Genomic DNA, 22,483 nt, shown 5'->3' on the forward strand with positions numbered 1-22,483 from the left:
ATCTGATAGACAGAGTACCTGATGAACTATGGATGGAGGTTCATGACATTATATAGGAGACAGTGATCAAGACCATCCCCAAGAAAAAAAAAATGCAAAAAAAGCAAAATGGCTGTCTGAGGAGGCCTTACAAATAGCTGTGAAAAGAAGAGAAGTGAAAGGCAAAGGAAAAAAGCAAAGATATACTCATTTGAATGCAGAGTTCTAAAGAATAGCAAGGAGAGATAAGAAACCCTTCGTCAATCAGGTGGAGAGGGAGGTGGGAGGGGGCATCGGAATGGGGAATACATGTAAATCCATGGCTGATTCATGTCAATGTATGAGAAAAACCACTACAATATTGTAAAGTAATTAGCCTCCAACTAATAAAAATAAATGAAAACAAAAAAGAATACCCTAATTATGTGTGTAAAAAAAAAAAGAAACCCTTCCTCAGCGATCAGTGCAAAGAAATAGAGGAAAACAATAAAATGGGAAAGATTAGACAGCTTTTCAAGAAAATTCAAGATACCAAGGGAGCATTTCATCCAAAGATGGGCTCAATAAAGGACAGAAATGGTATGGACCTAACAGAAACAGAAGATATTAAGAAGAGGTGGCAAGAATACACAGAAGAACTGTACAAAAAAGATCTTCCTGACCCAGATAATTATGATGGTGTGATCACTCACCTAGAGCCAGACATCCTGGAGTGTGAAGTCAAGTGGGCCTTAGGAAGCATCACTATGAACAAAGCTAGTGGAGGTGATGGATTTCCAGTTGAGCTATTTCAATCCTAAAAGATAATGCTGTGAAAGTGGCACATTCAATATGCCAGCAAATTTGGAAAACTCAGCAGTGGCCACAGGACTGGAAAAGGTCAGTTTTCATTCCAGTCCCAAAGAAAGGCAATGCCAAAGAATGCTCAAACTACCATACAGTTGCACTCATCTCACATGCTAGTAAAGTAATGCTCAAAATTCTCCAAGCCAGGCTTCAACAGTACAAGAACTGTGAACTTCCAGATGTTCAAGCTGGTTTTAGAAGAGGCAGAGGAACCAGAGATCAAATTGCCAACATCTGCTGGATCATCAAAAAAGCAAGAGAGTTCCAGGAAAACATCTATTTCTGCTTTATTGACTATGCCAAAGCCTTTGACTAGGTGGACCGCAACAAACTGTGGAAAATTCTGAAAGAGATGGAAGTACCAGACCAACTGACCTGCCTCCTGAGAAACCTGTATGCAGGTCAGGAAGCAACAGTTAGAACTAGACAAGGAATAACAGACTGGTTCCAAATAGGAAAAGGAGTATGTCAAGGCTGTATATTGTCACCCTCCTTTTTTAAGTTATATGCAGAGTACATCATGAGAAACGCTGGGCTGGATGAAGCACAGGCTGGAATCAAGATTGTTGGGACAAATATCAATAACCTCATATACACAGATGACAGCACCCTTATGGCAGGAAGTGAAGAAATAAAGAGCTTCTGGATGAAAGTGAAAGAGGAGAGTGAAAAAGTTGACTTAAAGTTCAACGTTCAGAAAACTAAGATCTTGGCATCTGGTCCCATCACTTCTTGGGAAATAGATGGGGAAACATGGAAACAATGGCAGACTTTATTTTGGGGGGTTCCAGTATCACTGCAGATGGTGACTGCAGCCATGAAATTAAAAGACGCTTGCTCCTTGGAAGAAAAGTTATCACCAACCTAGACAGCATATTAAAAAGCAGAGATACTACTTTGCCAGCAAAGGTCTGTCTAGTCAAAGCTATGGTTTTTCCAGTAGTCATGTATGGATATGAGAGTTGGACTATAAAGAAAGCTGAGCACCGAAGGATTGATGCTTTTGAACTGTGATATTGGAGAAGACTCTTGAGAGTCCCTTGGACTGCAAGGAGATCCAACCAGTCCATCCTAAAGGAGATCAGTCCTGAGTAGTCATTGAAATGACTGATGTTGAAGCTGAAACTCCCATACTTTGGCCACCTGATGGGAAGATCTGACTCATTTGAAAAGACCCTGATGCTGGGAAAGATTGAAGGAGGGAGGAGAAGGGGATGGCAGAGGATGAGATGGTTGGATGGCATCACTGACTCAATGGACATGAGTTTGAGTAAACTCTGGGAGCTGGTGATGGACAGGGAGGCCTGGCATGCTGCAGTCCATGGGGTCCCAAAGAGTCAGACATGACTGAGTGACTGAACTGAACAGTGCATTTGAGAAGCAGAGAAGATGCCAGTGTGGTTAGGGCAAAGAGATTAAGGAGAGTTGTGAGAATTGAGGTTAGGATGGTAATGGGGGTGGTGCTGGTCAAGTAGGGCTTTCTAGGCCATGTAAGGTCTTTACCCTGTATTCTGAGTAAAATAGCCATTAGAGGATTTTGAATAGAGAAGTATTGCTTGTTTTATAACTCTCATCAGACTTGTAATTATTTATTTGGCATGTAGATTTCCCCTGCAGTGTAAGTGCAGAGTCTTAACCGCTGGACCACCAGAGACGTCCCTAGTCACTATTTTTAACAGACTTCCCTGATAAATCTGATACACACCCAAGCTTAAAACCCATTATTTGGGGGCACACAGGTCATTTGTATCTATAATGGAAGCTTGGAACAGAAACTTGCAATGTCATAGTGTTGTAGTTCTTATGAAAGTAAAAAGTGAAAGAACACTTGGGAACACGTAAGTCCACTCTTCAGTTTTGTTTTACACAGAATAAATATCTTTCTATAAAATTAGGCAGAAAACAAATAACAATCTTGGTACTGACATCTCTTATGACTTAGCTGTTCTTATAGAGACATTTCTCTGTAGGGAGATATAGTTGAAAACTTGTGAAAAAGGAATGACTTAAAATGGTGATTACCTGTTGCATGTAGCTTTTACTGTACTTGAATAGGGCTTCCTCACTAGCAAATAGTCTTCTTCCTAAAAGACTTTTCTTACCTCTAAGGATTTTGAAATTGTTGATTTAAGGGTGATCTGTCATCTTTCTGCAGTCTAAGAATTTCTTTTATACCATGCTTGTTACTTTTGACATTTAGGGTTTGACTTTAAATTTTTAAGCTACTTTTAGATGATCCCAAAGTTCCATGCACGTGCTCAGCAAGAGTGAAAGTCCACCTGCTTTGAGACTGACCTGCAGGAATGTGTAGCGCAGCTGGTAAATGGATGCAATAGGAAGCCCAGCTCTGATTTCACTGGAACTTTGTCCTTTATTAAGGAAAGTGAAAGTGAAGTTGCTCAGTTGTGTCTGACTCTTTGCGACCCCATGGATTGTAGCCTACCAGTCTCCATAGTCCATGAAATTTTCCAGGCAAGAGTACTGGAGTGGATTGCCATTTCCTTCTCCAGGGGATCTTCCCAACCCAGGGATTGAACCCAGGTCTCCCGCATTGCAGGCAGACGCTTTACCGTCTGAACCATAACCACTGGGTAAATATTTTGTGGGGAAATTTTATTTTTTAGTGTTATGAATTAGCTGAGTCCATTTTAGGTGTCAAGAGATCACTCGCTTTATAGCATCCAGAACTTTGTTATTTTTCTTTGTTTAGATAGCGTAGAGTGGAAGGAACAGGGACAGGAAGAGAATAGGATTATAGCTTCAGTATAGTAGCATGTGTCTGTATGAGTCCTGCTGCTGCTGCTGCTGCTGAGTCGCTTATTGTTTAATCTGAAAACTGTTAGGCTAAGAGAAAAGTAGGTGGGTGGGAAACTGATATTCTCAGGTATGTCTGCTGTGTGTATAGGAGTCTGCTAGGTTCCTTGTATTCATTTCATGCAGTGCATGTAGTACTCAGCAAGTTTATGAGGTAGATACTATCCCCATTTTACAGATGAAATGGGGGTTAGAAGAAGTTACGTACTTACCCAGAATCACATGTAAGTGCCAGAACCGGTGCTGAAACCCAAGTCTGTGTGATACTGAAGCCTCTGCACTTTATGTCTTCCCACTCTTCCCACCTGCTTCCATTCACCCATCAACTGTTGTGGAAGTGTTTGCCTGCTCTGTGGTAGGCATTTGAGCCATAAAAATGGTAATCTCATGACCCCTTTTCTTATCTGATGGAGGTGTGTAAAATCCCAAAGGCTCTAATGTATTCATTGATTTTATTTAAAATTCTTTGTATTGAATTTACTTAGAACAGAGACTATCTATAGTAGTAATCTTCAGAGTATAAAAATGCTCATTTGAGAACTCTATCATTGTAAGAGAATAAAAGTTTGCTTTTTAACAACTTCATTCAACAGGAAAGTATTTTTCTTGAAAAATGTGGATGTCCTCCATAAACCATAATTGCATATATGTAGCATAAATATTGTTTTTTTATTGGATTTGTTGCAGAAGTAAAGCCCTCTTTTGTTTAAATGGACTTGCTTTTGAACTGTGAAAATTTAATCGTGATAGTTTATTGGTTCAGCTCTGGAGAAGCTGAGGCATAGATATTTTGCTCCAGCCAGAGCTATTTTTATCCCATCACTGAGAGCTCCTTTTTATATTATTGGTGTTATTGCGTACTAAAAAAGGAGTGTTAAAAGAAAACTTAGGATTTTTTTTAATTCTGTGCCCTTATTCACCACAATGATATTTTTAGAGGTTATTTCATCTAGCTATATCTCTTCCAAAGAGGCTTTATCTTTTTCACAGTAAAAGCAGACAAGAACTCAGCTTGAAGCCATTCCTTCTCAAGCCTCCTTTTTTGAAGGGTGAAAGGATCTGAGAGTGGACTGTGTGTGTGAACTGAACCTGTTTGCCCTTAGCCCCTTCCTGATCAACACATCTGCTATGTTCAGGGGAGAAGTGACCAGGAAGTTTAACTGAAGAGGCCTTTAAGAAAAGGGATGAAAATTGCAGAAACTGTTTTTTTGAGTTGCTCTATGCAAAAGAATGATCAGTCTTAGACGTTCATCCCTGCTTCAGGTTTGGTTCCAGAGAAGACCATTATTCTGCTTAGCTGTACTTTTTAGAAGAGTGCTTTGCTGAACAGGACAGGCAGGTAATTGTTCATTATTGCAAATATCTACTGATTTGGAGAAGAGAATATCTGCAGAAAAGGAATGACAAAATGGCTGCTTCAGTGACTGGAATTTGCTGAAACTTGGAGAACGTTAGACATACAACTCAAACAATGTCCTGTAATAAAGTTAAGTTTGAAAACTTTGTAGATTTGTAGCCCTAAAGGTAGAGTAGTTGTATCCCAACGAAAGTGTCAGGTTTTAGGCCTGGATATGAAGCATCAATAGAAACGTTCAAAAGCTTTAGCCTGTGCTGCATGGAGTATGTCTGGATGCTGTGGCCTGGCCATAGTCATAGATAGCAGCATCCCACATTTAGTATGTTTATCTTCACTTAGGAACATCCGTATGAGTGGATATGTACCTCCAGTCCATTGTCTGTCCATCCTTACATGTTATCATTGAAATACCAGATTACTTGTTGTGTTTCCTTTTTGATTTATTACCCACCTTATGGGGCATATTGTAATGATATGTGAAGTTCTCTTTCATCCTGTAACATAAAATAGTTATTTCGAAAGACATGGTTACCTAAGACCCTTTAAAATTTAGTGAATTATGTACATCTTTGGGTTATGGGAACAGATAAGCTAGATGTTGGGCTTCACAACTGCAAATCAATTTGCAAAAGGCTATACGAAAGATAATGCTTAATGTAATTCAACTTCTCTTCCATTAACATCTTGAGTTATGGTGTAAAGTTCTGTATTTTTATTCTAGAAATGTAGCTGACTAGCATTCAGGTGTACAGTTCAGCTTATCTCTGGTGAGGAATCTTTTAAAATTAAGTTAAATACAGCACAAAACACATAGAAAATCAATAATATTTCATTTCTTTTAAGTAAGATCTTTTCTATATACATTTGTTTGGAGTGCTTATAAATTTCTCCCTTTACAGGAGTATTTTATAATAAATGTCAGTTATAGATTTAACTGTTGGAAAAAAATAGTGCAGGTTTTGAAATACCTTTAATATATCAGATAAAAAACTGCTTAGCTAAGTATCAGTGTAGGAAATAGTGGTACAGTCTCTTAAATGATATTTTTAAAGTGTAGTGATATTAATGGGAGAGCATTTAGGACCTTAATATGTGAAATACTGTAGGACCCAGTACATTGTGCTTTAAGATATTTTAAGCTGCTTTGCTTATTGGATTGCTTGTCATAACCCTTTATACAGAGTGGAGATAATAAAAACATTTGCAGATGGATGTGAACTTGACTCACAAATATATTCTTTTTTGTTTAATTACTCCCATACTAGTAATATGTGATTTAGTTACTTTAGCATTACATTTATAGTCTGAAGATTTTTATTCTAATATTAGCTACCATTCCAGTGGTACTAGCAAGTGATTGATAGAACTGGTTAGAATTAATTTGTTAAGGTATTAGAAATTGAACATTGGAAAAATCTGTTTTTTAATAGCCATGTATGCATTAGTGAATTTAAAAGCACCCTCTAAGGGTGTTATTAAGGAACCGTTTCCTTTCTTTTTTTTTTTTAAAGAAATAGCTAAGTACAAATTAAGGAGAAATTAACTACTCTTTTCAGGTTCCTTTTATTCTACAAGTATGATCGCATTGGTGATTATTGTGGGAGCCATACTGGAGAGAATAATATTTTAAATTTGGCCCTCATAATTGAAATAAGTTTTTTGTTGTTAGTGTTAGGGCGCAGAATGTGGGAGTCTGTAAAATGCATTTCCTGGCTCTCAGATTTGTTTCTGCTTATGGGAGGTTAATGAATTTGAGAATAAGAGAGAATTAGATGCCCATTAAGACTTTAATGTATAATATTATGAAGAATCAGCAGTTAACAACTAAATTAAAATATATGACTTCTTTTTTTTCTTTTTTAAACAACACTAAACATTTTTAAAGTTTTATTTTTAATGTTTTTGGCCTGTGGGATCTTAGTTCCCCAGCCAGGGATTGAACTCAGACCCTTGGCAGTGAAAGCACCAAGTCCTAACCACTGGACCTCCAGGGGAATTCCCAACACTGAACATTATGTTAGTGACCTAGTTACTTTATAGTAGATGGAAATACATAAATGAAAACCCAGGAATTTTGCTCTTCGTTAACACTGGCATGGTACTAAAATATTATGAATTATTCTTGTAGGACAAACTCTTGATTTTTAAATTTCACTTGATTTTCTTATAATTTCACCTAGTGAAGTGAACATCAGAATATTAGTTTAAGACAGAGGGGCCAGGAAATCTTTATATGTCTAAGAAAAGATGCCTACTCTCTTTTCTGTTACTGCAAATGGTGATAACATATGTCTCCTAAAGTATTTCTGTACACTTTTTTTTTTAATGACAGAAGAGAAAGACTTATTAAATATAACAATATGTTTACTTATAACTTCATTTGGTATGACAAACGTGGGTGTTAACTTTTTGAATATAAAAAGAATCAGTATATTTTAGTGATCTAAGATTTCATAATTCTGGCTTGCTGAGAATTGATCTTAAAAGATACTAAAAATTTAAGAATGACTATTAAAGTTTTTTTAGGTCAGAATATAAAATATACTGTGTTGACAAGGATAAAAATGCTTGTGGTCTTAAGGAGACTCATTCATAATTCATAAACCTGGTAGGAATTTTCCTGTTCTTTTAATCCTTACCTAACAAAAGACAGAGTTAGTCATCTACTATGTGCTTTAGACATGAAAAAGCTACTCTGGGTCCCAGTGTGGGCTCAGACTCGCCAATCCTTACCTTAGAGAAAACTGAAGCCGCTTATGTGGTCTTTGAAGTTCAATTATGATTTCCTCCTGTCCCCACTTAGGCACTCTGTTGGCCCTTGGCTCTTTGGTACATCGTTAAAGTTTATATGTCTTGACTATGGCTGGAGGAAGTCATTGCAAATGGGTTTGTTCAGCTGCAGACTTACTGGGGCAGATATTCATTTCAACACTTTTTAAAGTCCTTACTAGGAGAAGAAAAAATAATTTTAGGTCAAACAGTTCCCAACTTAGTATTATTTGTAGCTTCATTAAATTCTCAAATGCACCCGTGCACATGAGATTTTGTACTTGTAAAATAATATGTATTTTTATTTTTTACTACTAGATATACATTACTTTTCAGTATGGGATCAAGAATACAGTTTTAGTTGTTAGCTGCTATATTTTTTTAATTGAGTTAAAAGGGAATTGTTAATTTTAAGTTTATAATATTTAAAGGAAATTAATATTTAAACTGTCTCTTCCCAGTTCACTTACATACTAAAATCTTAGCATGTTTTTCTTGGTGTTGGGAAAACAGTGGTGAAAAAGGTAAGGAGTCCTAGCTTTCCATTCTAGTGGGTAGTCATAGGCAGTATTTATTTGAGCACATAAAAGAGATAACTTCAGACTGTGAGAAAAGAGATAACTTCAGACTGTGAGAAGTATAGTGATGGAACCAAAATAGACAGTGGTGTTGGAGGGAGAGTAGGAGTTGGAGGTAGGCAGGGTTGACAGTTACTTTAATAGGGAAGAGATACAGGAAGGTCTCCTTAGATTGTGACAAAAGGGACCACTCATGGAATGATCTGGGAGAAGAGCGTTCCCAGTCCTGGAGGAGCAGGGATCGGAAAAGGAGGCTGATGTGCCTGGCACATAGTAAGTGGAGGGAATGGTTGTTGCTGAGTTGGGCATGTTGGCTCAGCTGGATCTTGCGGGGCCTTATAGATGAAGAGTTTTTTTATTTTATTTTATTTTATTTAATACTTACAGGAGGAGGTTGGGAGGAATATGATCTGATTTATGTTTTTGAAAGACCGCTCTGGCCTTGGTCTGAAGAACAGATTGTAGAGGGGTGGGAAAGTAGGCAGAGAAGTCAGTTAGAATCTATTGCTGTGATCCAGGGGAGAGGTTGGTGGCTGCTTGGACTAGAGTGGTAACCCTGGAGGTTCTAAAAAGAGGATGGATTTCTGATAGATATGTAATAGCCCCTGAGCAGGAAATGTTCTGGTTCTTTACCTTTAAATTCTGTGGTTTCAGATCATTCTGGCAGCTCTGAATCTTACTATATTGTGGCAAAGGAAAGAATTGTTCCTAGGGCACATGGATGAGTTAACATACAGCATAGACTATACACCAGTCAGATTTGTTTTACTCAGTGGGAGGAGTTGCAGTGAGTGTTTATTTGATTTTCTGTAAGTGTAACATTTTGTTGTTGCAGGAAATGTTTTCCTATTTGTCCAACCAACTAAAGAAACTGTCAGAAGCTTACAATGAAAGACTGTTGCATACACCTCACAATCCCATATCTTTAGGTAATTATTTTTCTTTTTTAAAACATTAGTACTTCTGAACCATTTCCACTGGGAAGCTGGTTTTTCTTGAAAGAGTATGAATTCGTCCTTGTTACAGTGATGTTTCTGATTTCATTACAGCACTAATTTGTAAATTTTAAAAATGTAGTTAGTCTTTTTAAATATTTTAATATAGTCTTTTAAAATACTTTAATATATTTCAAAGGTAAAAATCTATGTGCTGAAAGAATTCATATCTGTATTGTGTTACAGTGAATATATGGAAAAAATACTTTCACCTCTTGCTTCTTACCAGAATAATTTGGTCAATAATAAGGAATCTATATAACTATTTAAAAATTTCTACCAGTTAAAAAAACACCATAACATTGGATATTAAAGTTACAATGTTATTATTGTTAGTTTTCCTGAGTATGCCTATGTTAGAGATATCAGTGTTTATGATGATTTAATATTGTCATTATAGTACAGAAGCTACTAAACAGGGTAATATGAATGTTGACTTTTTATGCATTTAACTAACATTTAAGCTTCATAATTACCTCTTTTAATTTATGAATATATGTAGTATAATATGGTTCATATTTTTGTATATCTGAGGAAAGTAAGGAAATTAGTAATTTGTAGTTGAAGCCTTTTCCAGGAATGAACTTCCTTGGAAAACCATTTGGCCATTGATAGATAATAAATCACCCCAGTCAGTCCTCTCTGTTGGTTTAAAATCTAGGTAGATGTTATAGAAGGTGACATGGTGTGATCTGAATTCCAGTTCTGCCATGTAGTAGCCTCTAACTCTTTTGCCTGTCTGTAAGTAGAGATAATGATCCCTCACATGCAGAGTTAAGAGTGGTTAAGATTGTAATTGTCAGGTATCTAGTATGGTAAGTCACACTATTCATGTCATTGTTCCGTGCATTTAATTGGAATATTCACTCTTTGGAAGGGTTATATGGAAATTCTTTTCTGATTCTGAGTATGTTAGCTTGTTTTACAATATTTTTCTTTGATATGCAAGAAAATCCTTACTATAATTTATTAAGTGCATTAAGGTGAAATGGCCCCATGAGACAATGAATAAAAAGTGCTATCTCCATGAAATAAGCCAGTTGCAAAAAGATAAATGCCATATGATTCCATGTATGTGAGGTACTCACGAGTATTCAAAATCACAACAGAAAGTGTAATGCTGGTTGCCAGGATGGGGGAGAATGGAGAATTACAGTTTATTAGGTATAGAGTGTCAGTTTTAAGATAAAAAGAGTTATGGAGATGAATGGTATGATGGTTGTATAACAATGTTTGAGGTATTTAATACCACTGAAATATATACTTAAAAACTGGGTAAGATGGTAAGTTTTATGCTTTGTGTTTATTAACACAATAAAAAAAAGTAATGTCTTCATGATTATTTGTTTCTTGAGTGGTTTCGTGCTGGTGAATCAAGGCTCCCTGGAATACTGTTTTCTTTTTCAGCGATGACACTTAAAACCCTGGATAAACGGTGCAGCAAAGCTGTCACTCAGCTTGGCTCCATGCTTTTTACAAGACAGGTTTCTGGAGCCAGGTGAGTATGTTTAAAAGGGGATTGGTTTTATTTTGTGTTACAAAGTTAATGAAGTACACTTCCTTACCAGTAAATCCCCCAAGTATATGGTGAGCTGTACCTGAGGTTTCATCATGTAGGAAAATAGTGATGAGGTAGAGAATCTGTGAGGGTGTTATGCATCCACCTGTAGCATGTGAAGCAGTCACAAAGGGATATGAATCTTGTTTAATAGATACACAAAAACAAAGTTCATTACCCCCTGTACAAATTTTTGTATTTATTTTCCTTTGTTAGATAATCTTTACATTATGATGTTAGAAATAAGTTAGCTTCATTCCTAAGTTTAAGTGAAAATGTTTTTAAGGAAAGTCCATTTCCTAAACTGAAAGCACCTATGCAATTCTTGTCTTGCCTTTGAAAAATGTCTTTTTTGCTTTTATAGCTTAAGATGAATTTCATTTTTCATTTTATATTTGATGAGGTCAGAGAAAGATGACTTGAAGTATCTTGCTCTAAGTACTCTTCTTTACATGCTTCTACTAAAGAATTTCTCTCTGACTACCAGAGGTCAGAGATTTCACATCAAAGAACAACTTTTTAAAAGGAAAAAATCTTAGGTTACTTAACCTTTTTACCTTGATGAGCTGTGTCTGTATGCAGCATAGTTCTGACACTTATAAAATGGTTTTCTTGGCCTTGCTTTTTAGTGTTGCCACTATTTGTCTTTATGTTTAGGTTGATCTTAATTGGCTACTTTTTTAAAAAAGTACCATTAGAAATCTGCTTATATCAAGTATGCCAGTGAACTCAAGCTTTAAAAATGCATGTGCCATTGCTGAATATTGGTAGTTGCTGACCATCAATCTACTGTAAGCAATTATGCGATTTCTTCTGGAGCCTTGCTTTAAAACCTTCCATGCATAATATGATCAGATAGGTGTAATTTTAGTCTATTGATTACTTGAGGATATACATGGCAGTTAATCAAAGTGGTTTGATTTAAAAACTTAAATATTCCATTGAAGTGTGTATATGTGAAGTGTCAGATTTCCATTTTTGGTACAAAAACAGAAATAGTTTTCTTTCTACCTTTTTGAAGATGTGAAGGTGTTTTTGATTACTAGAGCTTGTAGCTCTTTAATAGAAGATACGTTAATGGTAAGCATCAGATAGTACCTTCCTGTGTGAAGTGCATTGTATCATGTAATTTTAAGGCTGACAGTCTATTTTCATAGGCTATGATCTATGGCTGTTTTTAAACTTCTTAGAAAGAAAAGTGGATGTAAGGCTTAGTAACACAGCTTTCTTTTGTTTATGAGTGATACTCTGTTAACATCACCAAACATATTAAATTGGTAAATCTTTTCCTTTGCAGGGTTGTTCCTCTTGGGTCTATGCAGACTGTGAGTGGCTATACTTTCAGGGGCTTTATGTCACATACAAATAATTACCCTTGTGCTTACCTCAATGCTGCGTCAGCCATCGGAATGAAGACACAGGATGTGGACTTGTTCATAAAGAGACTTGACAAGTGTTTAAAGACAGTCAGAAAAGAACAAAATAAAGAGAGTGACATATCTGGAGTTGACAATAATGACAAAACTGAAGATGTGGATATAGAAGAAATGGCTTTAAAACTAGATAATGTATGTCTTGACACATGCCAGGATTCTTCTTGATGACATGTGAAGGGTTTCTTTTTGATAATTTGAAAGAAGTGAGGAGGCTACAGTATAAGCTAGCAGTTTAAAGACAAAACGTAAGATTTTTGAATTGAGGATTTCATGGAGAATATTTGGTCAAGGAATAGAATATGGTCTGAGCTAGCCATTGATGATTATAACATTTGTTGTTTCTAGACTGCTTCAATCATTACCATCCTCAACAGGTCATAATGTACAATTAACATTTTTCTAATTGTTAAACATTTGCCAATTAAGCATTATGATTCAGATAATTCTTACTAATATGTTGATAGTAAAATTACACATGACCTCTGATTCTCTTTGAAATGTGTAGACTGCGTTCCTCTGACCATTCTCTTATCATTCACAAATTACTTAGTTTCTGACCACACAGAATTTAGAAAGATCACTAATGCTACTATTTAGTAGATGTTTGTCGATGTGTGTAAGTCACGGTATGCCTGTAAAATGGATATTTCCCAGGAAAGCAGAGTCAACGTGTAAGCTTTAATTTTCACTCAATAGAAATGCATCTCAACTTCAGGATGATTTGCTTATATCTAAGAAACATCTGGGGATCTTTTTGATTGTCAAAACTAGCAGAATACTATTATTGATATCCAGTTAGTGGAGGCCAGGTGTGCAGTTCAGCATCCTACAATGGGCAAGACAACTTCCCAAAACAAAGATTTATCCAGCCCCAAACCTCACTAGAGCTGTGGTTGAGAAACACTGCTCTAAATTCTCTCATAGCTCAGTTGGTAAAGAATCTGCCTGTGACGCAGGAGACCCAGATTCGATTCCTGGATGGGCAGGATCCCCTGGAGAAGGAAATGGCAACCCACTGCAATATTCTCTCGGAGAATCCCATGGGCGGAGGAGCCTGGCAGGCTGTAGTCCATGGGGTTGCAAGAGTTGGACGTGACTTAGTGGCTAAACCACAACCAAAGTAAGAGAACTCCTAAGTAAAGAGAAGTTTTCCATAGCAACTTTACTCATTCACTAGTAACTTAATAGAAAGTAGCTCTGTAAATGTTAATGAACTACACAGTATGCAGATTCTTAACTGACGACTGAGGTTACCTCTTCTAAGTATATAATTATAAATTGTTAATACGGCATATGTGCATTTTTCCATTTGGGAAAGTGAAAACTATTTCAATGTTTTTTGCCTCAAGCAGTCTTGGTTAGCTTGTTCAGGTGTTTTGTACAGCCATCATCAAGAGTGGTTAACATGGGGATTCTGAACATATTTTTGCTGGGGAGGTGAAAATGATGGAGTATGATGAACAGGTGTATTCCCTACCCATTGCCCATATGCTTCCTTTCTGAGTCTGAAATTCTAGACTTACTGGCTATATCTGTTATTTTTGGTGTTAATTTTAAGACTGATAGCCTAAGGAATTAGTGAAGCTCCTGAATGCATTGAAGTTTCAAAACAGTATTTCTTAAGACTTGCCCTGTGGAGCATTTATTCCTAAGAGATGCTCAAGGGTATGAAAGGTTCCATGAGCAAATAAGTTGGGAACTTTGCAAACCTTCCTATTGGCATATTAAAGGCTCTAAGAACCCCTTCTATTTGAGTTTGAATATATCCTTATCTAAAGATGGAACCTGTTTTTTAAATTAAATATTTACTGGCATCCCATTGAGTGTATTTTTGAAAACACTACACTCGAGAATGCCACTTTTCTTTCTGGATTGTGTTTTTCCCCATTGGTTTGGTATTATAAACTGTTAAATGAGCCCAGATTACTGCCCCTCCCACTGGTAAGTTAGAATATTTTATTGCCAACTTTGGAAGTCCACTGTTGAGATAAGTACTTAGTTACAACTATCGTAGAAGGTTGCTTTGAAATTTTTGTATCTATGGGGTTCAGATATTTGAAGTGTCTAGGTTCTTCAAATACTTCTTTCAAAGGAGTAAATCCTGGATTAAAAAGTTGTGTAATGTTTTTAACGTGAATTTGGGACTGAATCGAAGAACTAGTAAAGATGAAGAGTTGCTATAGACCCTCTCAGTCTGTGAAAGGAAATGAAGTGATGTTGTGGCTGTAGATGCTGGTGTTGCAGTATACTGTCCACATAAGCCAAGATCATTTCATAGAACGAGTGATCTATTTTATGTGATCATCATTTAACTTAAGAAAGGCCAGAGTCGAGAGACCCGCAAATGTTTTCTCATCTGTGGTGTATCAGCAGTTCTGGGGCTACAGCTGCTGAATAGATAATAATTCTAATTGAAAATAATTTACACCAACCCACATGTGAATGATAGCTACAACATTTCATTCCTGGTGCATAAAATCAGCTGCAGCTTTTACTATTAGCCTTTTCTTTTCAGAGATTTTAGAATTCCAACTCTATTCCTGCTGGTTTCAATTTGACCTTGAGGTTGTAGAAGTCATGAATTTTTGAAGAGATATTACAGGTTCTGCACATTTAGGCTTTCCTTTGCCCCCTCGCCAGTGTCCTTTGACTTGCTATTTCTCCTTTCCGTGTACATACAAGTTATTTATTTTAATCTCCTAGTAATGATTGGTAAGCCTCATAATTGGCTTTAGTTATCGTCTCACTGGGGCAAAGGGCCGACCGATGATATCTTTTGCAATCAGTGGCTAAGATGATCTCTTCTGTCTTTGTGATCCAGCTGCCCTTATTAAGACTATCAGGTAGAATTTTTGAGTTTAGTTTTTGAAGTCATTGGGCTATGTGGTAGTCTGCCCAGAAAAGAAAATTGAATAACATGAAATATTCTTTAGGTCACTACACCCAATGTGTTACTTATTATACACAGAGCAGGAAAGGGTATTTTCAATCCAGTTCTCAATTTGGCTCTTAAGTTCTCTGCTGACAAATTCTCCCTCTATCAGGGAATGATATGTGATACTAGCCTTAGGAACTCTGTGTTCAACTATAACTGTTTTTATTTAGCTTTTTGCATTAGTTGATGAGTTGATCAAATGTGAATTATTGAATACAGTTATGTTCCGTCACTGGGCACTTGATATACAGAATGATAACTTTAAATATAAATTGAGTTTTTTCCCTGATATTTTGCCCTAGCACATACCTCTGTTGTAGTTCTGTTTCTTTAAGCACTATAGTAAGTACTATCATGAGGTCTAAGCTATAGTATGTGCCTTTGGTTTTAGACTAGACAGCCATGGTAGGACTTAGTAAAACTAAACAGAGATAATTTGTTCAACCAGTGATATTACTTTAATATTGAATTAGTAGCTCATCCTAAGTTATATTCTTGTCTTCTTTCGTAGAGGAAAAATCCAACAACTGACAGGTATGGCAAACCCTGATGAGTCCCATTCAGGGAAACTGTTTTGAATACACACACATTTGGTGCATATAGAATTGGGCTTTCTTTCCCCGCTGTCTGAAATGTGTTCATTTCTGCCAAGCCCTGCATTGCTTTTGTGCTTTGCATTCATGAGGCTAATCTCTTTTTGAAACTAAGTTTGTGTACGTAGAAGTTTAATTATTTCAGAGGCTTGATACCTTCTGGATAATTTGATGAAACAACTGAATATGCTGTTAACATCTTTTTTAAGTTGCTGTAAGTGGTTTTTTCTTGTCTGTCACATTGTGTTGATTATTGGTCTGTCACGGCAACTCAGTATACAGGTCTCAGATGTGCCCGCTGTGTTCTTCTGTGCCTTTCTTTTTATTTTCATGCTCTTCTTGGTCATTATGGTGTGTACACATGTAAGATGATGAGTTCAAGGCTAATGACTATATCTTTATAATTTTCCACCTAATATTTTAAAGTTCAATCTAAGGCCTTAAGCAAAATCTGAAATATTTATATGGTCTTATTTTTATGAAGTGATATTGGTGTCAACTTGAACTTTTAGAGAACTGTGAAGAAAGGCTGTGTTTAAATGTATAATTGTGAGGGATTTTAGCTATTAGAATTGAAGCCTGCTAACTTATATGTTTTACTAAAAGAGAAAGACATTTCCAAAAATATTTTTGGTGTAGACTATTTAAAAATAAGACTGAATTGTATAATTTATTATGAAATAAATTTTTAATAAATCATGGCAGTGCATTACATTATTTTACCTAATCATTGCTACAGATAAAATCTGAAAGTGCAGATAACTAACATTAAATTACTTGCACATGTTTTCATTTAGTCATCAGTATTAACTTGCCCAGAAATCAGCAAGGAAAGTCATACTTTGTAATGAGACTCATGATTCACGGGGATGGAGGCTAGATTATTTTTTTTAAAAAAAGAGGAAGGAGAAGAGAATCTTCTAGCAGCCATTTCACAAAGCTCTGTTGACTGTAGAACATTGGAGGCTTAGAAGTATTTTAAAAAGAAACATGTTAATTAAAAATAAAATGGTAGTACTTTCTTCTTCAGCCGACTTCATTTTTAAATTGTACTGTTCGATTTTTGCAGGTTCTCATTTGATTTTTAATTAAATCTTTGCACTGGTACTTATTAGCCCATGTGAATTCACATTTAACCTCTCTGAATCCACATTTAACCTCTCTGAATCTCAGTCTCATCCTATGTTAAGTGGGTACAATCCTTTAGGATTGAGGGTTTAATGAGATATAAAGTGATTAACTTGATACTTGAAACATAGCACTTGCTGTTAATAACTGCTATGATAGTCTGCATAAAGCTATAATGTACCAGTTTTTACTAGATTTAAATTAAATTTTAAAAATTAAATGAAAATCTATTTCTAAGCTTATTAGGTGGATTTTTTTTTTTCCCAGCCACAACATGTGGCTTGTGGGATCTTAGTTCCCTGATCAAAGGAACCTTGGCCATAGCAGTGAAAACACCAAGTCCTAAACATAGGAACCCACCAGGGAATTCCCAGCAGAATTATTTTTGAGAGTCATCAATGAAATTTTGTTCATCTCCAGTGGAAATTGCAAAGTATTAGTTGATTTTTGATGACTATTTTTTTTCTTTTCACCACCTACTGTGATGTCTGCATCCATTGTATTATCTGACCAAAGTTTTTGGTATAGTCAGCAGACCTACTAGCACAGCAGTTTGCTATATTTACCCCTATTCTGTCATGTCCAACTCTTTGTGAGCCCATGGACTGTAGCCCACCAGGCTCCTCCGTCCATGGAATTTTCCAGGCAAGAATACTGGAGTGGGTTGCCATTCCTTCTCCAGGGGATCTTCCCAACCCAGGGATCGAACCCAGGTCTCCTGCATTGCAGGCAGACGCTTTAAACTCTGAGCCACCAGGGAAGTCCAACTTTATAGTAGAACGACCAAATATGGTTCTCAAGTTTACATCTTTAGCAGACCTCTTTCTTGAACTCCACACCTTTGAATTCTCCTCTTTCCCTTTTTGTCCCACATCCTACATCTAATTCATCAAGAAACATTGTTGGATCTACCTTAAAAAGCTATCTAGGATCAAACCGCTTCTTACCTCCCCCTCTCTTATTGGCCAGGTCTTGACTATCAGTGTTTCTTGTCTGAATTATTTCAGTACTTCCCTCCCACCCCTAAAAGTCTCCCTGCTTTCTCACCGTGCCCCATTACAGTCCCTTCTCAATACCACAGCCGGGGTGATCCTTTCGAGACGTGCATCACTCGTCTGCTCAAACTCTTGCAGTGACCCCTCATATCATCAGTGTAAGTCATGGTCCTTGTTGTGCCCCCAAAGGCCCGACAGCATCTGGCCACCCTACTCCCACCCCCTTTATCTCCCTGACTTCCTTTATCTCTCTTTTCTTTCTACTCTTCACCCTTGCCCCTTCCAGCCAAACTGGCTGTCTTACTGTTCCTCAAACACTAGGCACACTTTGCCTCGGAGCCTAGGTTCCAGCTGCTTCCTCTGCCTGGGGACAGCTCAACCCAGATGCTTGGCTCGTTCACCTTTTCATGTTTTTAATCAAGTTTTCCTTCCTGATGAGGTCTACCTAGACGACTCCTCTTAATACTGGTAGCTATCTCCCCCACTTTAACATTGCTTAAAATTGAAAGTGGAGCCTCAATTTTTTTGTGCTTAAAAGTGGGCTTCTTGTTAAAATGCAAATTTGAATTCAGTAGACCTGGGGTGAGGCCGGCCTTTGTAGCAAACCCACAGGCGATAACAGATACTGGCCTGTGATACTGGCCCAGGCACCACACTGAAGAGCAAAGATACAACATATTATGTAATTTAACTATTTATTATGTACAGTTGTTTATCTCTATCCCTCTGGCTAGAACATAAGCTACTTCAGGGCAGGGTCTTTGTCCCCTCACATATACCCAAGTACCTAAATGGCACCTGGCACATGAGACATGTATTTGTTGTGTGAATGATTCAGTAGGCGTTACTAAATATATTTTAACTATGTATGAAATCCTGTCATGTCTGATTGAGTCTATTCAGTGGTTTTCTATTGCTTCTAGGACAGAGCTCCAAAAATCCTATTTGGTTATGGCAGATCCAAAGCGGTCCTGCTCCAGTCTTCCCATCAGGAAAAGCTGGCTGCAGCCGTGTGCTTAGCTGACGACTTCCCTGATGTTCACTCCTTTCTGTTTTTCCTGGCCGCTCCTTGAGGCACGTGCTGTCTTAGTTCCCCGACCAGGGATTGAACCCATGCCCACTGCCTTGTTCGCTCCTTCAAGGTTAGCTCACACCTCAGTTGTCCGCTCTTTTGTAATTTAAAGTACTAATTACTCTTTTAAACATGGGGCAAGACAGTGGTTTAGCATACCTCTGACAAGTGGTCCATACACTGTGAGAAAAGTAAGTCATCCCCTGAACCTTTGGGAAGAGTTCTGTATGACCAAGGTACTGTGCTGACCGTGACATAATTAAGAGACCAGACTTCTACATGTCTGAGTGACACTGCACAAGTTACTTTTGACTCGTCTGTAAAATTGGGGTAATGATAGCTAAGAAAGTTGAAATAAAGATCAAATGTAATCATGTGTGTGAAGAACCTAGCAAGGAGTCTGATAAACAGCAAGTGCTTTGATGGTAGCTATTATTACATGGCAGTCAACAACAACAAAAAAGAGATTTCAGTAAAGTAGCACCAGAAACAGTCTTAAAATGTAGCTCTGTTAGACATAGAAAGCAAACCGAACAGTTATCAAAGGGGAAAGGGATGGAGATAAATTAGGAGTTTGGGATTAACATAAACACACTACTATAGAAACAAACAAGGACCTACTATATGGCACAGGAAACTATACTCAATATTTTGAGTATAGGAAAAATAATCTTATATATATATATATACACACACACACACACACACACACACACACACATATCTGAATCGCTAAAACTAACACGAGACTGTAAATCAACTATACTTCTATTTTAAAAATGCAGCTGGGTTTAAAGGCCTGATCTTGATTAAATCCTATTAGATTAGATGAAAAAATGAAAATTAAGATGAACTGTATTCAAAGCTCTTGTTCAAGTGGCCATTTTCCTCATGGCCCCCTCCCCCCCTCCTCTCTCCTTTGCTCCCACCTTATTTGCTACTGTTGGTTTTATTTATTTGTCTTAAGTCTTTTTTTTATCCTGTTAAAATGTATTAATAGCTACATCAGGAAATAGATAACTGCTATTTACCCTTAGCAACAATGTCTTAGTTTGGATGAGTTTATCAGATGTTTCTTTGAGAGTGGTTTATTAAAAAACTTTTTTTTATTATGGAAAATTTCAAACATATATTAAAGTAGAGAGAACCATGCAATGAGGTCCACCTTTGATACTTATCAAGCCCTATTTTGTCTCACCTGCACCACCCTCTTACTTTAAAGCAAATATGCATTTTAAGGTTTAGCTCACATTTCAATATGAATCTCCTAACTGAAGAATCTTCCTTTCTCCTAGGAGGAGAAGGGGGCAACAGAGGATAAGATGGTTGGATGGCATCATTGACTCCATGGACATGAGTTTAAGCACACTCCAGGAGCTAGTGAAGGATAGGGAAGCCTAGTGTGCGACAGTCCATGGAGTTAGTAAAGAGTCGGACAGGACTGAGTAACTGAACAACAACTAAAGGACTCATGTTTTAAAAAATCACAATACTATTATCAACCCCAATTAATGATATCTTGATATCATCAAATATGCTATCATTGTTCATTTCTCTAATTACTTTCCTTTTTTACATTTGAGTCCTAATCCAAATAAGATCCCCTAAGGGTAGATTTTAGTGGAAAAGGGAGAAGAGGTGAGAAACAGATGGCTTGAGTAACCAGAGAAAATTAGACAAGTGCAGAGAACAGAGATTCACAAGGCTTGAGATAGTATTTTTCTAACGACTTTCCCATGGATTAGTAATACTGGATTTATGAAGGGTGTTCGTACTCCAAATGGGCTCCTAAATATCTTCCAGGATGCTGGAGAAATTCACATTTCACCTGTTCCAAATTTTCACTGGTTATCATAAGAAATGAACTTCAGTCCATAGTGATGTATAACTTTCCAATTTCAATGCCAACTTCCTTAACATAAGGCTGCAAATTAGAACCTCAAATTAGATTAGGCCTATAATGCAATGGGGGTAATCATTTCAGATACATAAAAGGAACCCTTATTCTAAATAAATGCATTGAAGGCTAATTGAACCATTGTTTGGGGCTCCAGCCAGCCAGGTTTAATGAGCAGTGGAAGGGTGAGTGCCATCTCAAAACCAGTTTTCAGAGGAGAAGGGATGCAGACAGGGACCCCCTCCAGAATAAATTGGAAAAGCTAAGTGTGATGCTCAGGGGGAAGAATGCCTGATGGATCTCACGGACCACTTTAGAGAGACGGAAACTTTTAGAAAGCACTTGGAGCTTTTGACCAGATAGAAAGCTGAGAGAGTGATTTTCCACACTCCCGCCTCCAAAAGATTTGCTCACAGGCAGTAAATTGGTCTTATACACCACAAAGGCAGAAAGTACTTTCAGTTAGAAAGCTGCCCCCCCCCCCCCCCAAAAAAAAATCCAAAAACCTAACAGAACAGAACAAAACAGAAGCAAAACCTCTCCTTGGAGAAGTTAATCTGGAAATGAAACTCCCCCTTGAAGTCTTTCCCCGGTAAGAAAACAGGTTCTAAGCAGGGCTGACTGCCCAAAGTCCTACCAGCTAATTAAGGTCAGGACTGAGGCAGGAGCCTTCTACCAGCTGCGACAGGGCACAGACAGGCCTCAAGGAGATAAAACCCTTCATAAGATAAAAAGTTGATCCAGAAAACATTTTGACAGCTTTTGCGTAAACTTCCTTTAGTTCCCCTGTAAGATGCCTCAGTTTCTTTTTGTGCCTTCAATTCCCCATGCCCAGTCTCACCATGTTCACTTTATGCCCTATTTGCATCACCTGGTGACTCAAACCTTCTGGGGTGAGGGTGGAGGCAGGTGGGAGATAGAAGCCTTTTTGTTTTGCACGGTGACCCCTGCAACTTTTCTTGAAAGCCAGTAAAAATACTCGTTAGTTTTAATCTACTAATTATAAGCAAATGGACCTTTTAACATTAGGAAATTCAGTATTTTTGTTTGCATTTATGATCATTGTCTATTTTCCATTTATTCCCATCTATTTGCAATAAATGCATTTTGGGGCCAACTTGGTTTATGCTGTTCCCCAGGAAAAAAAAAGAAAATGAGCAAACCCACAACCCAGCAAACTGCTTATATAGCCATCCCCATGGAGCCCAGTGCTTCCTAGGCATGAAATGACACAGACACAAAGGCAGCAGGTGCGGGGCCACATGCCACTTGCCGCTTTTTTTTAGTGTGTGTTTATAATCAGTAAATGGCTGTGAATGTTTAAATGGTTCCCTAATACTGATAGAGTGCGGATGCCATTATAACTTGAACTTGTATTGCCACGCAGATGGTGGAAATAAACATCCAATTCCGCACACAGTTTTGTTTGCCTCTTACTTTAAAAAGATCGACTGAGCATCATGCATCCACAGTGCCAGCAGGGACTCTTGGATGGGTAGGGGTAAAGGCGAGCAGGGCTATCAGATTCCAG

At 37.4% G+C, this 22,483-nt stretch overlaps 1 protein-coding gene across 4 annotated transcripts in view; it reads left to right on the top strand.

Moving 5' to 3' along the window:
• The window catches only part of SEPSECS (Sep (O-phosphoserine) tRNA:Sec (selenocysteine) tRNA synthase), a 40,340-nt gene extending 23,781 nt beyond the window's left edge, over nucleotides 1-16,559 (top strand). For all 4 annotated transcript variants that reach the window (XM_020897601.2, XM_020897602.2, XM_070452076.1 and 1 more), the window contains exons 9-11: nucleotides 9,179-9,272; nucleotides 10,746-10,836; nucleotides 12,194-16,559. In XM_020897601.2, the coding sequence (XP_020753260.1) occupies nucleotides 9,179-9,272; nucleotides 10,746-10,836; nucleotides 12,194-12,497 (489 nt within the window). In that variant the 3' untranslated portion in view covers nucleotides 12,498-16,559. The remainder of the gene's footprint in view (nucleotides 1-9,178; nucleotides 9,273-10,745; nucleotides 10,837-12,193) is intronic.
• Nucleotides 16,560-22,483: the final 5,924 nt, after the last annotated feature.

Source organism: Odocoileus virginianus, chromosome 21 (assembly GCF_023699985.2).
Source record: "Odocoileus virginianus isolate 20LAN1187 ecotype Illinois chromosome 21, Ovbor_1.2, whole genome shotgun sequence".
Taxonomy (NCBI): Eukaryota; Metazoa; Chordata; class Mammalia; order Artiodactyla; family Cervidae; genus Odocoileus; species Odocoileus virginianus.